General features: G+C 35.7%; 1 protein-coding gene across 2 annotated transcripts in view; it reads left to right on the forward strand.

Annotated features, from left to right (window-relative positions):
• The window catches only part of DACH1 (dachshund family transcription factor 1), a 477,975-nt gene that overhangs the window by 247,950 nt on the left and 212,186 nt on the right, over positions 1-17,839 (forward strand). For both annotated transcript variants that reach the window (XM_055426443.2, XM_088842679.1), the window contains exon 3: positions 10,295-10,456. In XM_055426443.2, coding sequence (XP_055282418.2) covers positions 10,295-10,456 — 162 coding nt within the window. The remainder of the gene's footprint in view (positions 1-10,294; positions 10,457-17,839) is intronic.

A 17,839-nucleotide genomic window follows, 5' to 3' on the forward strand; every position in this document is an offset into this window, starting at 1 on the left:
GTTAAATATTTTTCTAAAGGTGGTAATGTTAACGGATGGAGTAGAAGTAAAAGCTTTATGTTCAAAACATTGTGTCAGGTTTAACTTCCAAAAATTGCATATTTTCTTATTTTAAATCATAGTAATTTAAACATTTGAATTGATTCTGTTTCAGCCTGATTCTATGGGTTAGTGTTTAGAAGTTGAGTGTTTCAAAAACTTCTGTGAAAATTTCTCAGTGATTTTACATGTGGCCAATTGACATCCCCATGGGATTCACTCCCTCTGACTTCACTACTGCTGTTACTTTGTAAATTCTGTGAGGCTGCAGATTTCAAGCTAATCAGGAAAGAATGCTAAACTTGATGTATACTTGATTTATTAGTCATTATCAAGATTATAATACACTTCCTGTATATTTCTCCAGATTAGTAGATATTTTGTTGTTAATCCAAACATTTAAAAATCTAATTTAACCAATTGAAAACTGGAAACTGGTATAGTGACTGTTTACATTACAACCTCAAAGATCAATTTTTCTTTTCTAATGTACCTTAGGAGAAAAACTCATATTCAAAATCTTCAGCCTCTCCTGCTTTACAATAAAGTTACTTGTTCTAATTGCTTATCATTTCTGTTATTTAATCATTTAATGATGAGGACAGACATATTTGAATCATAATATACATTTAATAGAAAGTATTGAGAAATAAAACAACTGTGGAAATTAGTTTCAGTTTTTTAGACAGCTGGCACTTAAATAAGGCTAGGAAGAAGACAGAGTGGAAAAAAGGTACTGGTATTTTCAAGTTGTTATATTGAGCCAAGAGTTCTTCTAAGACTTGGAGTGATTTCAATTGAGTTGTAATGCAGACTCATACGGAGCTTACAATGCACCTTCAACAGAGTTTTGCAGAAAGTCTATAGGACCTGTCAGGAGCAGAAAGATTACTTCACAGTAATGACTGTTGAAATGAGCTATGCTTTTTGATGTTTTACTTTCTGAATCGAATTGTTGGACAAGATTAATTGCACACAGTGAGAATTTTAAATGAATGACTATGTAAAGCATTAAGTATCTCTGTATGCCACTTGGGGGAGAAACACCTAGAAGACTTAAATGAATAAATGAATTTAATGCACAAAATGCCTGGGCTAATTTTAAAATTCCTTTACTAACATCCTTTATTGAAAATAGAAACCCACTTTATTCATCTGTCTTGGTTATATTGCTCTGGCTGAGGTAATTTAATATTCTTGCTTTCTCTAATCTTCTAGTTCAACAGAAGTAAACAATAGGTTTCATAAATTAAAAATACACTCTTCTGAACATGCTTATAAGATTAAAAAAAAACAAGGTTGTAAACATTTATGACTGAAACAAACTAGATTGTTCAAATACTGCCATGATGTATCATGTATATCAATATGGCACTGATATCAGTTAGAATGCAAACAAGGTTTTAAATGATGTGCCCCTTCATTTCAGCTGGAGAATCCGCTTCACACCATCTGCCTATCAGATGGTTAGGAACCAGGACTGCGTATTAATGCCACATGTTCGATTTTCCTCCTTCTTGTAATGGTTAGATTCATATTGCTAATAGCTGTGCATGAGCACTGTCGATGAAATTTCTGTGACGGTGGAGTGATGAGATATTTATAAGCCGCCTGTCTCCCTGAATAATCAGTAGGAAGAATGCCAGACATAAATAACTTATCAATTCCAGAATATTAATAATAACTATCATTGGCTAGAAATGAGTGCATGTTAAAGTGTTTTTTTTCTAAGTTTGGGTAAAGTGACAGACTCATAAAAAGTCTATCATATGGAAGCTTTGAATGCTTACTATCTCTTGCTTATAACTAATTTTATTTAGCCATTAAGTCTTGGAAAATACATTTTATATGGAATGTGATGTAAAAGTAGACAACATATCAAACATTTGGAAGTCATCTTGTTGTCTTTGAAACCAAAGATCAAAGATTAGACCTTTCAAGTTAATGAGCAAACAAACAGATCAGAGAAAGAATTTGACAGCAATATGTCTCTTTTATTGATATTTATAATCTATAGTTGTAATCTACTCTTTATAACTAGGGATACTAACTTATTTGAAATAAATAGAATGGGGGTACTTTTCCCTTTTTAGAGAGAGCAGTCAGGATTGTTTAACAGTATTTGAAGTATTTAAAAGCTCTTTTGATAAAAGTTGAGAGCAAAAAGAAAATGCTATCTTTGCAAAGAAAGGGCTCTTAAGCAATAATATTGCCTCCTTCTCTTCCAAATGATAAACCCATGGATTGGATTTTGGATATTGAATTTGAAGTAGCAAAGACTTTGTATCAATATAGCACAGAGTGGAAAGTTAATGATTTTATGATAAATTTGATCAACATAGACTACTAAGTCAAAAGATTTGATAGAAGCATGATTTTCAGGTGTCCATTTGTCAAATGTCTTGATTCTAACCCATTTGGATAGCTTTTGTCATATTTGCATTTTTGTGAATAATTGAACAAATGTAAAACTAAATAGAGGTGTGCTGCATTTTATGGGTTACTTGAAGATATTTACTACCATTTGCAGAGGGTTTAGCTGTTGTGTGCATTATTTTACCTTTATTCCCTACAGCACTACTGATTGGAACTGGTATCTCTATTTTAAAGATAGGAATTTTGAAGGTTTAGGAATTATGTAACTTACTGCATTATTTCATAAAAATGTGATGCCTGTTGTCCAAAGTTTGTACGACTCTTTAAAGTGTTTCTTTCAGCCACCATGTTTACTCTTTCTATGATAGTGAGTTTAGATAACTAGTAATTTCCATGTTAGTCACGTTTCCAAAAAGAACTTTAAAAGATTTTAATGGAGCATCAAAAATATAAGTATTATTAAAAGAAACATATAAGCCAAGATAACAAAAAAAAAATCTAACAATAGCTTCTGCTCCTAAGTCACTTCAGTTGTGTCCGACTCTGTGCAACCCCATAGATTGCAGCCCACCAGGCTCCGCCATCCCTGGGATTCTCCAGGCAAGAACACTGGAGTGGGTTGCCATTTCCTTCTCTGAACAATAGCTACTTAAAAGCTAATACAGAATTTGCTCTGAAGGAATAAACAGAATGGAGGCCATAGTAATGAGTTTATATGTAATTCAAACGCTAATATGACAAACTGTATTTCCACATGCTGTGTAAAAATATGCTCATTCTTTTGCAAGTGAGAGTTTATAAAGATCAGATAGAACAAAAAAACTAAATATTTCTTCATGCTCTAAGGCGTATGGATTTTAACTGAAGTTTGATTCACAGTCCCTTTCCTGAGGGCCAATATAAGGTCTACAAATTGCACAATATATGCATGACTTATTATCCTTTCTCTGAAGGAAGACTTTTTAAAAAAAATAACAAACTGTCTTTCAATACATTATCAGTGACAGAATTTTAAGTATACATTAAATTCTCCCCATTGATGATGATAAAATAGGGTTTAAAATATTTTAAAATAAAATAAATCTGCACTATATTTGACTGCACAGTTTTAGTACATGTTTTGATCTTTGTGTGTAAGATACTATGATTGTTCGTAGGGAGTATAAAAAAGAAAATTTCAGGAAGTAAAATAGATGGTTTAATCTTTCCTTACTGGGAGAGATTTCTTTATTCATTTATTTCTTTACTGTGCATGTGTGCACATGTGTGCACGCATGCATGCACACACACACACATACATGCACTATGTGTGTGTTATATTATATACACATAACTTTTCCCCCAATGAGAGAAAGAAATCTGATGAAAATTCTACGTGATTGAAGAATCAGAAGAAGTTTACTCAAGCTCTTTGGTTAACAGTTACTGTATATAGCAAATAGATTTGTCGATATAAGTGGTTGGTTCACTTAATCACGTACACAACTACTACATTTATATCACACAGAAGTGCAGCGTTACCTGGCTGGCCTCTTTGCTTCTTCTGTGCTAAGCTACAGGCATAGAAGACTCAATTTTCCAAAGTCTGAACCTACAGTTCTGAGTCTGAGTCTACAGTAGTGTGTCTCAGATCCTGATTATTGAATCATCCTAATTTTGTATTTTAACAAGTTTCCTTGTTGGTTCTGAACTATACTCACTTTCAAAAACCACTGCAGTGTCTTACCTTGTTGATTCTTAACGTTCAGTTCAGTTCAGTCACTCAGTCGTGTCCAACTCTTTGCTACCCCATGAATATCGCAGCACGCCAGGCTTCTCTGTCCATCACCAACTCCCGGAATTCACCCAAACTCATGTCCATCGAGTCGGTGATGCCATCCAGCCATCTCATCCTCTGTCGTCCCCTTCTCCTCCTGCCCCCAAACCCTCCCAGCATCAGGGTCTTTTCCAATGAGTCAACTCTATGCATGAGGTGGCCAAAGTATTGCAGTTTCAGCTTTAGCATCAGTCCTTCCAATGAACACCGAGGACTGATCTTTAGGATGGACTGGTTGCACCTCCTTGCAGTCCAAGGGACTCTCAAGAGTCTTCTCCAACACCACAGTTCAAAAGCATCCATTCTTTGGCACTAAGCTTTCTTCACAGTCCAACTCTCACATCCATACATGGCCACTGGAAAAACCATGGCCTTGACTAGATGGACCTTTGTTGGCAAAGTAATATCTCTACTTTTTAATATGCTGTCTAGGTTAGTCATAACTTTCCTTCCAAGGATTCAAAAATCACTACCAGGCTAATAAGCTTTTATTGTAAAATGCAGCCACACTTTAATATTAGCATATTATTGTCATCAAATAATCTAAGGGCAGAGAATCAACTTGTTGAAAGATAAAAATACAGAGTTTTCAGTCCATCTCTCAGAAATGAAAAGTGAAAGTCGCTCAGTTATGTCTGACTTTTCCAACCCCATGGACTATACAATCCTCCCAACCAAGGGATCGAATCCAGGTCTCCCATTGCAGGTGGATTATTTACCAACTGAGCCACAAGGGAAGCCCAAGGATACTGGAGTGCATAGCCTATCCCTTCTCCAAGGGATCTTTCCGTCCCAGGAATGGAACCGGGGTCTCCCGCATTGCAGGCGGATTCTTAACCAACTGATCTATGAGGGAAGCCCATCTCAGAGATAGATTCTGTGAATATGGCCCCAGAGAAGATAATCTTCAACTTCACCATGCTCCGCAGTTGGATTTGATATAGATTATCACTTCGAGAAACTGGATTACCTAGTTCTTAGGGAAAAAATGACTTGTTTTGTTTGGGAAGAGTTAAAAGCAGTCTTAAAGGCACTGTTTCAGGGTGGGAGATTGAAGGAGAATATCATGAAATCTGAATATGAGGCAAGTGGAAAAAGTTCTAAGTGGGAAAACCATACACAGGGAGGAAAAATGTGTGGGAAATGTTATGGATTACCAGTGTTTACACAAGCAGACCATTCTTTTTTAAAAAGTTTTATTTCATATGGGATATAGTTGATTTACAATGTTTTGTTAGCTTCAGGTGTACAGCAAAGTGATTCAGTTATATACATATGTAAGCATATTTATACTTTTTCATATTCCTTCCCGTTATAAGGTATTATAAGATTTGAATATAGTTCCCTGCACTATACGCTAGGCCTTTGTTGTTTTTCTGTTTTATATACAGTAATGTGTATCCATTAATTCCAAACTCCTAGTTTATTCTTCCTCCAAAATTTCTCCTTTGGTCACCATAGTTTGTTTTCTAAGTCTGTGAGACTGTTTTGTAAATAAGTTCATTTGTATCATTTTTGTTTCCCCATATAAGTGACACCATATGATATTTGTCTTTGCCTGATTTACTTCACTTAGTGTGATAATCTCTAGGTCCATGCATGTTGCACCAGCAAACCATTCTTGATTACATAGGAAGAGTTTTAACACTGTGTATTCTCTATGAAACATAGACCAAACACTGGAGCTATTTTGTGAATTTGTTACACTGTTCTTCAAAGGCAGCTTCAATAGGGAACAAAATATACCATGGGACCTCTTTCTAAAGTGAGTGTCTATATTCTAAAGTAAGTTTTCACCAGAGGCAGCAAGCCGGAGGGGGATTTGGGAATTACATTAGAGATTTGAAAAGGCTATGACAAGGCCAAAGAAAGTGCAATAAACGCAGAAGTGAAGGTGAGACTTTTGTAATTGTCTCCAGCAACGGAGAGTAAGTGCTTATTGTTAAGTTAATGAGATTTGCTAATGTTAGTATATTTTTATTGACTGCAGTATATATAAAGTGTTTTTAATGGCATACATTGATATTGTCAGAGTGAAAGTAGTTTAATTGTGTCTGAATGTTTGTGACCCCATGGACTGTATTGTCAATGGAGTTCTCCAGGCCAGAATACTGGAGTGGGTAGCTGTTTCCTTCTCCAGGGGATTTTCCCAACCCAGGAATCAAACCCAGTTCTCCCACATTGCAGGCAGATTATTTACAAGCTGAGGGACCAGGAAAGTCCAAGAATACTGAAGTGGGTAGCCTACCCTTCTCCAGCAGATCCTCCCGACCCACAAATCAAGCCGGGGTCTCCTGCATTGCAGGTGGATTCTTTACCAGCTGAGCTTCTAGGGATGCCCGATATTGTCAAAATCATGCCCATGTTTCTCTTGTGGTTTTCCAGGTAATCCAATTTCAGAAGCATTTTTTTCATTCAGACAAAAGTTGTGCCAGGCTTTGGCTTGAGTGTTTGAGATCCTTATATTAAGAATATTTTTCTGTCTTTTTGGTGTTATAATCTAGTTAGAGGAGTCAGCCCTAACTAACCCCCCGAGAAACATCCTTCTCCCCACTCTCCCCCTCAAAAAAAATGGTTTAAGGGAGTGAGTTTGTGTTCTCAGATTTCACATTAATGTAACCCAAGGAGCAGTAAATTCAACTCGAATATACAACTCAAAATAACCAGAAACTCAGATGATAGAGCTCATCTCTTTGTATGGTTTTAAAGCTCTGTGAGTGATTCTAATGCACAGAGAAGACAAATTCTCATTCATCAGAGCTGAGAACACAAGCTCTACTCTTGTGGAGTAGGGTGGGAAGAGTCAGTTCTTTAAAATAAGCGAGTCTTAGATTGATTCTTGAAGTGTTGGAGCTCTTTCCCAGGTAGACTGAGGAGTCAGAATCTTAAGCCTGCTTCCACTGAAAAAAGAAAAGTGAAATGAAAGTGTTAGTCACTCAGTCATGTTTGACTCTTTGCAAGGCTGTAGACTGTAGCCTGCCGGGCTCCTCTGTATGTGGGATTCTCCAGGCAAGAATACTAGTGTGTTTAGCCATTTCCTTCTTCAGGAGATCTTCATAACTCAGGGATTGAACTCGAGTCTCCTACATTGCAGGCATATACTTACTGTCTGAACCACTAAAGAAGCTGATTAAAGAGTCAGGATCCTGAGCCTGCTCCCTGTGGAGCATCATATTTAAGCCATCACATGATGGATGCAGAGACAGGTCTGGGGTATGGGACTGGACAGCTTTCCTAGAAAGTTTGAACACCATGTGCAGAGTCTAATTTGAAAGAGGAAATGTCTGTTAGAAGATGCGAAAGATGTCTATGTTTCTGAAGCACAGAGAGCAAAAGGAACCTGGTAGAAATTTAATGCCACACAGAGAAGCAGAGGACTGAGCACACAGGGCCCTGACAGACACATGAAGCACCCAACTTGCTCCTCAGAGCAGGCATTGAATGCCAGGATTGGGTTTTCGTTTTCATGAGGTTATGTTGACTGCTGCATGAATCATAAGAGATTGAAAGTAGAGAAAGTAAAAGCTGTTAAGAAATAATTACAATACTCCATGGAAGAAAAAGTGACAGCTTGCACTAGGGGGAGCCAGTAGAGATGGAGAAAATTGGCTGAATTCGAAAGTTATTAAAGAATTACATTTGAAGATCCATCAAACATCAAGGTGAGTTAGTAGAAGTAAAATCAGCAACTAGTGCAAATGTAATAGCTTTCTTATTGTCATCATGAGACCATACTGAAAATAGAATTTTTAAAAGTACTATAGTTAAGTTATAGGATGTATGTGTATCATATATACAACTATCTGCTGGAATTTGTATTAGAAATGTAAACCTGGGGAGAAAAATGTCAAGCGGAAAAATAGAAGTGTATCATAAGAACTCTTTTTATAATAAAATTATTGAAAGCATTTTTAAAAGTCAAGGGTTAATGTGGGCAGATAAGGAGAATTAGGATCTTCTAGCTGAGGGGGCTGTGGCCAGCCCATCATATCCTGCAGGAGTCATAGTTAAGACTGGGCTTGACTTATTAAAGTAAAAACTAGAACACAAGGCCTGCCTAATTTTTACTAAGCATAATGTGGCATTCTTCACACAGTTTATCTTATTTAATCCTTCTATTATCCCTTCGTGAATAGGATGACTTCACAGATGAAGAAAACACACTTAAGAAGATTTTATAGCTTATGTAAGGCCATATCATGCATAGTTATGTTTCATGCTGCTGAGCTTGATTCAGATCTATCCAATAATAACACTCATATCTCAAGTTGTAGATTTTCTTTTTTACTTTCTTACTATGGAACAAGATTTACCTGCTGCATAAATCAAAGATAAAGATATGTCATAAATTGGAGATGGGACAACACCAGGCAATAAAGGGAAAGGACAAGTGGGATGTTCACACTGGTGACAAGGCAAATTGAGGAAGAGAGATTTTCTGGGAAACACAAACAGAATTTTAAGAGAACAGGAAAGAAAATGTTCTGAAACATCTTTGAAGGAAATGAGTAACTGGGGAGTAAATTCAATCATAGGAAGAGGAGAGAATCAGTTCAAGTTGGGACTTAAATGGCAATGTGTTCAGACCCATATGAATTCTTTTAGTTCAGACTAGTGCCTTTTTAGGGGGTGGTTATCAGTTTGTCATGCAAAGAACCAGTCTGAAAGTTTTGATGTGAAAGTTGTCAGGGTGTTTTTGGTTGGACCTGAAGGAAAGGTGAGTTCTTCCCCTAACCTCTGAAATATAGCAGAGGTTTCTAAGGGAAAACAAAAACAAAACTTTCTTTAATTCCTGATGCAGTAACTTATTTGCTGTAGTAACTAGAAGTGATGATTAGTGGGGAGGAAAAGGAGGAGAGAGGTGTTCAGTCTCTAATCCACCAGCTGCAAGTGGAAATAAATCATACAGATAATTCAGAGTGGGTTGAAGCACTGTAGCCAGAAACTCTGAAGCAGCCATAGCAGAAAGTATGAGGGCAGGGGGAGGGTATATCCTTTCATAGATGTCAAAGTTCTAAAGTTAAGAGAAATCATTCACGTAGTTGCTCAGACATGTCCAACTCTTTGTGACCCCATGGACTATAGCCTGCTAGGCTTCTCTGTCTATGGGATTCTCCAGATAAGAACACTGGAGTGGATTGCCTTGCCCTCCTCCAAGGGATCTTCCTGACCCAGGAATCGAACCTGGGTGTCCCGCATTGCAGGCAGACTCTTTACCGTCTAAGCCACCAGGGAAGCAATGAAGAATGTCAGGATGAAGTGAATTGACTTAGCAGTTCACACATCTAAGGAAAACAGACCGCTCCTCTGCCCTGAAAGCTCTGCTGGATGCCTGGAGCCTGTACCTAAAGCTGACACTTCTCTTTCTGCTCTTCTATATTGGTCTCACTGTTATTTCTAATTTCATGATCACTCCTTTAAAAAAAGAAGTTATTTATTTATTTGGCTTCCTCAGGTCTTGTGGCACATGGGCTCTTTCATTGTGGTGAGCAGGCACAGTAGCTTCCAAGTGCTGGCTCCAGAGTGTGCAGGCTCAGTAGTTGTGGCACACGGGCTGAGGTGCTCCATAGTATTTGGGATCTTAGTTCCTTGATTAGGGATCAAACCAGTGTCCCCAAGTTCAACACAAGGGGAGTGAGGCATGAGAACAGGGAGATTTAGGGTGATTAGCTACGTTTCCAGGTCCAGTGAAAAGCTTGGTGAATTAAATTAAGCAGGTTATGTTTTTGCCCTCATTAGGCAGCTGGACAGCATTGGAAGCAGGCAGGGAATGACATATTCAGATGGAGTTGTTGGAGAGAGAATTCTGGCCTTATTTCTACCATTATACTTCTACGTACGAATTATGCTTCTGCTAATACTGATGTGGGAGTTTGGAGAGCATTCTGTCCATTCTATCAATGTTCTTTCATTGGTTCATTGGGAATGAATATATGATATGAGAGTGTTGCATAAAGGAATCAGATACTCCAATATGTTTGTATATGTGTTGTATAAAGTACATGAACTCTTATGTGAAAAATCAGAATTTGCATTACCTCATTTTTAATTTATTCTTTAAAGGTTTGACAGCAGCAGCTGCAGCAGCTGCCGCTGCTACCAATGCAGCTATCGCCGAAGCAATGAAGGTGAAAAAAATCAAATTAGAAGCTATGAGCAACTATCACGCCAGTAATAACCAACATGGAGCAGATTCTGAAAATGGGGACATGAATTCAAGTGTTGGTAAGTTTTCTGTTCAGTGAAACTTACTGTAATCATTTTGTTACTAAATGACTTTCTTTTACAGAACCCAGCTATTGGCTACCCATTCAAGAAGTTGTTTCTTTTAGCTTTGAAGATAGTGTACCTTTTGAAGAAACCAATTAGCCTAACAACATGTATTCTAAATAAATAATTGACAACATGATTTTTAAATGTCAGAATTAACTTTAGTCTGCAACTCCTATTATAAGATTTTAGTTAACATATTTCATAATACAAATAAGCTTTATTAGTTAGAATTTTGAAATAATTGATTATACACAAGGTGACAGAAGAACATTTACAAACAAAACCACACACTGCTAACTTTTAATTCATTGTTTACCAAAGAAGAAATGTGCCTTAGCAGCAAAACATAAACTTTACCTTCTCATGTGCTGGCTGCCAAGAGTAAAAATTATGCTGATAATTAATTCTTTCTGTATACAACCATTATCAATTTCTCTTATTTAAACTATGCCCTTCATTTCTTAATTTGATCTTTTTTGTTCTTGTGTTGTGGAGAAAAGTAAGATTAATAGTCACTTTAAAATAAAAAGAACAAGTTTATCTTTGCAGAATTCTTTTGGGTAATTCATTTTGTCAGCAACTTCAAGTAAGGGCTACATTTTTATTGATGATATCTTTTGTATCTCTGTTTTTGAGATACAACATTTTATCCTCACCAAATTATTTTTCTTTAAAATATAGAAATCATGCTCAAAATATAATGTAACAGGAGAAATTTGGATGCTACAAAATGTATACAAGAGACTATATCCAGCATATATTTTCATGAGGGAGGCAATAAGTTTGGCAGTTCAATTAGATTTTTTCTATGCTACATTTTAACAGGTTATCTCTTTAAATAATCAGTATCTGCTTGCTTTCAGTTTCTTGACGTATATGTACAGGTGTAAGAAGGAATGCTGTGGACTTGAGTGATAATCATTTTCACAACAGTCCATGAGATCATGTGCTAGATATGAGTAACATAGTAAGAAGTCATTTTAAAACACACACACAAAATACCATGGCTTTAGTGATGCCAAAGTGGTATGTTTAAAAGAGGAAAAAGAGAACTTTTTCATCAGAACTAGGCAAGAGAAAGAAAAGCAGCAGTGTTAATGTCTTTGATTTGAGAGCATGATAAAGAAGGTTGTAGCAATTCTTAGAAGGATGGAAAGATGTGTAAGAAAGCCAAAGAATGGCACAAAAATTGAACTAAAGGAAACATCAGTGTTCACATATGTGGTGTTTCTATTAAGAAGACAGAGGGCAGTGGATTGTTTAGGTTATAGTTTACAAACTTCAATTTAAACTTTTAAAAGTTAAAAACTATTGAAGTAAAATGAAAGAATTGTAATTATCTTTTTAAAACTATTGATTGCACACAGTTTTAACATAATGGTCTTTTACTTTGACAGATAAAATAGAGAAAAATTGGACACTTTTAAAAACAAGTAATTAGCCATTTTAAACCATACTTATAATTCCAAAACATAATTTGGATTGTTTTCAAAATTTTAGGAGGGTTAAGACTTCAGTGTGGTTTATTGTTGGTAGTTGGTGTTGTGAGGAGGGATCTTTAAGTTAGCCAGTGTAATAACACTTGAACAAAATATATTGAAACTTTATAACTCTGTCAAATTTCCTAAGCAGCCAAGCAGAAACTGGCTTTGGAGAAACCAATAGGTATAAGATAAAGAGAACATAATTAGGCATTGATATACTCTTAACATTTGATATTATGAAATAACATTTGTTTTCTAATCACCTTGTGCCTACCATAAATATTTGGATACCTAGACTATCATAATGGCTTAAACAAGAAACAGTTTAAATTTGTGTTTTAGTTGGAAGAAATATTTGCTTGCTAGTTTATATTGCTTTTTAGTTTTGACACACATCATCCAGTTTGAACCAGAAGTGGGTCTTTATTTGAATTTTCCTAGAGAGTCTTAATATTTTGAGACTGTGTTAACATCAGTGCTACCATTAGTCCCTAAGGCACATAGATCATGTGTGTTATATATCTATAGCTGTTTTGGGGCAAAATGTTATCATTGTCATTTTTCTTCTATGCTCACATACCACTATCCTCTAAGAATTTTTGATTTTTTATCCTTCTGGAGCATACCCCTTGCTCCCTTCTTCTTTACTTGGAGATCAGGGAAACAGAGTTTGGAGCAGGGAGTGGGTAGAGCGGGAGAAGGTGCAGGGCAATGGTGGGGGGGTGGAGTTGAGTTTGCATTGATCATAGTAGTTGCTTTAAAACGGGCTGCAGTTTTCTCTGCTCCTGAGGACAGTGCCTGCCTCTTGGTAAGTTTCTAATAACTACTAAGTAGATGTTAGTAAAATGTTGTATCTCATTAAACACTTTTTAACTGCTATGTGACTTTGGAAAGTTATGTGAACTTTTTGAGCCTTACATTCCACATCTGAAAAATGGCAAAAAGAATAGTATCTATATCATCAGAATTAAAGGAAACCATATTTGTCAAGTGTTTATCATTTTATTCATTACAGTGTCTGTTTACCACACTTTTGGTCATGTGTAAGGTTGGTTGTGTGGGTATTGTTTTTGCTATTGTTATTTCTTCCAGCTTACCCTCCTGAAAACCACCTTCTTCCTCTTTTTAAGCCATCAACTGTTTCCTCCTGTTTTCCTATGCTCTCTGCTAGGTATTATTTTTGAAGCTTCATGCCTGTGAGGAAATTTGGGGACATCTGTGACATCATTTGGATTTTGTTGTGTGTTTGATTTCAGCTTATTCTAGGAACTCAAAAATAATACTAATAGTCTCAACACTCATGGGGCATGCAGTCTAATGGGTGACGTGGTTAAGTAAGACAGTCATAACAGGATATGGTGGATCCCCAGGAACATCAGTTAGCAGGAGGTGCTTAGGAAGTGGTATTGAAGCCTATGAATTCCAGGAGGAATCCCAAGAATTTCAGAAGCTTTATATTTCAGGATACAAATGTACTTGCGCTCATGAATCTATCAGCGCTTTGAAGTAGCAAAACCCCTCAGAGAGGTGCTACTTAAATGATGTATTGTTACTCTCAGCCCTGCCCAAATCTAGTGGCATTTCTGAAGTCAATTCAGATTCTCTTTGTCCATTGCACTCATCTGACTTACAAGTTCTGTTAAACATTTTAGGACTCTGTATGTAGAAACACTCTGTTTTGGCCCCTCTTGGTTGTAAACAAAATCCTTGTGGCCATAGAAAATTGATTTTTTTTCTTTTGCTTGGTTTGGTTTTATTTGGCTTGGTGAGGTGAGGGGTTTTTATTATAGATGAGTGTCTCTAGTCCTTAATATGAATTGCAAAAATTAGCCAGAAAAAAAAGGTGTTTGAAGAAACCTGTGACACTGACAAATAATTATTTTACATCCCAATTTTACTTGGTAACCTTGAGCTCACATCTTTCCAACAGAATGATCACTTTAGGAAGAAGTGAGGACTTTAGGATAGACCCGAGTAAGGCATTGGCAGGCTGAGCAAAATATATGGCCGTGTCGCCATTCTCCCTCATCCACAATCAATTGGATTCTTTTAGTTTAATATTTACTTGCTAAGATGAGATGCTAGTCTGCATGGTGATAAACAGTCTGCTCCTGGCATCTGAAGGTGACCTGTCAGTTCATATGGACAAATCTCCTGCTTACTGAAATGTACAAAATAAATCATTAAAGCAGGCAGGTGCTCATTCCCAGATTTAAATCACCATAGATTTATGATTTGAATTAATGCTTCATTTGACCATAGAAATAGATGCTGAGACAAATGATATGCACTGGTTGGGGTTTCCATACTGTAGCCATCCTGATATTGATTACTGAGATGTCTTTGCAATCTCTTGTTTATATCAAGTACTATCTTGTGACAGGTTGGCTGATATAAGCTACATTGCAGATAAGAAGGAAAAATGTCCTGGATTCTTTTTAGTGGCAACACTATCCACAACATACAGACCAGATAAATTGCTATTTTTTTGCTTTAAGGACTGATCTACATAACCATCTTAAAAAATGCTGCTTGGAAATTGGGACTGGGATATTGGAAAGGCAGAATTTAAAACCGGTGAACCCAAGGTCAATTTCATAGTCTCTGTAGCTGTGTTTTATCTACTTATCTTTTTTTTTTTGGCATGATGCACATTTTTGAGGATACTAAATTAATCACAATCGATTTAATCTAAATAAAGGAAACTTAATTTAACTTCTAGTTTTTAAATGCTATATAAATATTGACATAGTAAGCATCTCTTAATAGTTTCTCTGTTATTTACATACTTGCTAAACCTAATATCTTACTCCCTTAACTAATGACAACAAAGGAAACGACTCTTTTAAATATAAATACGTTAAATATTATTTCCAAGTACAAGCGTTTGTGGACTATAATTTACCAAGAGACAGGAAAAGACTGCATTTTTACTTCTCTTAACATTTTATTTAAGGAAAACACTATGTACACAGTTTAAAGAATACAGGAGGATTTAAGAGGGACCTTTGCCACCAGCTAATATCTGACTCATAGAACTGGTAAACAGCTATCAACAATAGTAGATTGCTTGCTTTGTAGGAAATGAGTTCATATCTATTCAAAATGTGATCTCAAAACAGATGTCCCAAGAAAATCTTATTGTTTAAACTATAGTCATAACCCCAAACTGCTGTTATTTCTTTGAGGAAGTGAAGTAATCTTAAGACTTCAGAGTTTCTTCTCTGAACACCATGGAAAGTAGACAAGAATACCCCAATGCAGTGATCCACAAACTGAACACATTTCATATGCCTGAAATGTAAGATTTGTTTGCATTTTCCAAATTTCGCAATAGTTAAAAGGATATAGGAGTTTCAAGTAAAAACAAGAATTTGAGTTTGGTATTGTATTCATTACTTCTTACCTCTGTCCACCAACCGACAAACAAAACAATGACGAAAAAAAAAAAGCCGGACAGATAGATAATAAAATTATCTTGCCCATCTGACCATCCCCTAAACTTTTTTTGCTAGTCTTAAAGAAATAAAATATTTTACATTGTAGTCATTTCCTTTCTTCTATCTCACGTGTCTGTTTGGAAGGAAAAATTAATATTGTGATTTCAGGAAAAAGTCTTGGAGACCTTGAGAAAGCAAATAAAAGGAAACAGAGCACAGGCCACCAAGCAGAGCTCTGAAGTTGCGCGTTGGATTCTCTGCTTTGGCAATGTTAATGAACCTCAAATCCTTCCTATAATTAGATGAGGGAATTGCTTATATTTTCAAACAGATGATGCTGCTATAATGAAACGATTGACAGGGAATTTAAGAGTGTCTACAGTAGTCATTTGGTTTCTGTTATAAAAAAAAAGTTTAAAAAGAAGATTGGCTTTAGACATAGGTCCTGAGAGAGGTAGTAATTTACATAGCATGCTGTGACAGGTGTCTTTGTATAGGAAGGAAATAAAATGGAAGACTAGAGAAATGATGGGCAGGTATAGCAATTTTTCGGGGAGGGGGTGTCCTGTGCTTTTTCTGTGTAGGTTCTTTAAAAGGGGCCGAGACTCAAGAGATGGATCCGGATTGAGTGCACAGCTGTAACTGCTGATGAGCTAATTGCTCCTTATCTCTCAGCCCCATTCATCTTCATTTTTTACCAATTACTGAGAATTATCTGTGTTCTCAGTTGGATATGAGAGTTAATCCTTTTTGGTTAAGCTGGCAGTACTGTGAGCAGATTCCAAATCGGAGGGTGAAAAAGCCAAAGCAAGCTTGCTCTAAAAATGTCTCCAGTTCAATTACAGTATCAGTGATTCATAAGAAATTTGCCATTGTTTAACAGATTAAATGTGGAACTTTTTTTTTTTAACTTTCTTAATGTTTCTTTTCCTAACAATGATTGCTAAGATCCTTCTTCCTGTCTGATGAGTAAAATTTAACAGTGTTAACAGCCAGAGTCTTGTAAACATGGAAATAGACAAGACTTCCCTAAAAGACCAAAAAACTCTGACACATGAAATGAGAAATATTTTAGAACTGATAGCTTTCAATTTATATATAAACACTTTTAATCAATGCCTTTGCTGTCTGTGGCTTCTCACATGGTGGGGAAAGTATGTCCAAACATAAACCTTTTCACAAATGTCACATTAGTGGAATTTTAATGGAAGGACCACATAAGCATCTCCTAAAAGTGTAGGAACTGCCATGGTTTGTAATTCAGTTGATGGTGAATAAACCATATGGTTCACATCATTTCCTATGTAAAAGATGTCTTTATATCCTGACATTTCCCACAAAGTTGCTTGCTCCAACAATAAAAAACTAAAAAGTAGTAACCTACTCTTTCATAATTTTCAATGCATTCTTAATATTTAATATTTCTTTCATTTCTTCTTCATGAAATAATTTAAATAAGGTAATCTGATGTGAAAATATAAAGAATAAATAGCTAATTTAAGACAAAATTATCATTTGAAAAGCTTATAGTCTGATCAAAACAAGTCCTAGATTCTTCTAAAAGTTGAGATGGAAAGTAAAGGGCAAAATATGTCAGAAGAGTTAGCTTCTGGTAATATCATTGCTAATAAGTAACTTAGATAGGTCTCTCAATTTCTCAGATTTCTTATTTAATAAATAAGGAGCTTGATGCCCACTTAGCCTTTGGCGCGAAAATTCTTTGATTTTTGAAGCCTGAGTAGAAGATCAAAGGCATGAAGTGATTTTTTTACAGTGATTTCTATAATCAAACACAAAACTGAAACAACTTAAATGTTCAAAAAAAAAGGCAGGTTATGTAACCATTACCTATGATGGATAAGGGTAGAAAATCCTTATTTGGAATATAAGAATAAAAGAAGATCCTGTGGTAATAACTAGTCATTTTATTAGGCTCATTTTCATGATTTTCTAGATAGTGCTTGTCATTGTTTGCATTTTCTTGCATAACATAACATCTTTATTGTGCATGCAGAAGATTAAAAGCATTAGTGATCATAACAGGGGACTATGGAAAAAATGCACCACTTAAGAATATTTGAGCATGTATTTCTGACTTTACTCCTGATATGTAAATAAAATGATTAGAGTATGAGTAATAACATAGACTAGTTTTCTGTATGAATTATTAAATGTATTATATGGTGTAGGTAAGCAGAATACAGAGATTTTTTTCTACTTTTCGAGTAGTGGCTGTTTCTTTTTCATAAAACTTTTATAATTTATATGGCCAGTTGAAGAACTAATTAGAAAATATTAACCTAATGTTTTGGTTTTAATATTACTTGCTCCAGCTAATAACAGGATAAGAAGTAAACTAATAATGTAAGCATTTAAATTAGTAAATATAAATTAAATGATTTTATCTGATG

Source organism: Moschus berezovskii, chromosome 13, assembly GCF_049115385.1.
Source record: "Moschus berezovskii isolate FMDL1 chromosome 13, NW_MosBer_1.0, whole genome shotgun sequence".
NCBI classification, from domain to species: domain Eukaryota; kingdom Metazoa; phylum Chordata; class Mammalia; order Artiodactyla; family Moschidae; genus Moschus; species Moschus berezovskii.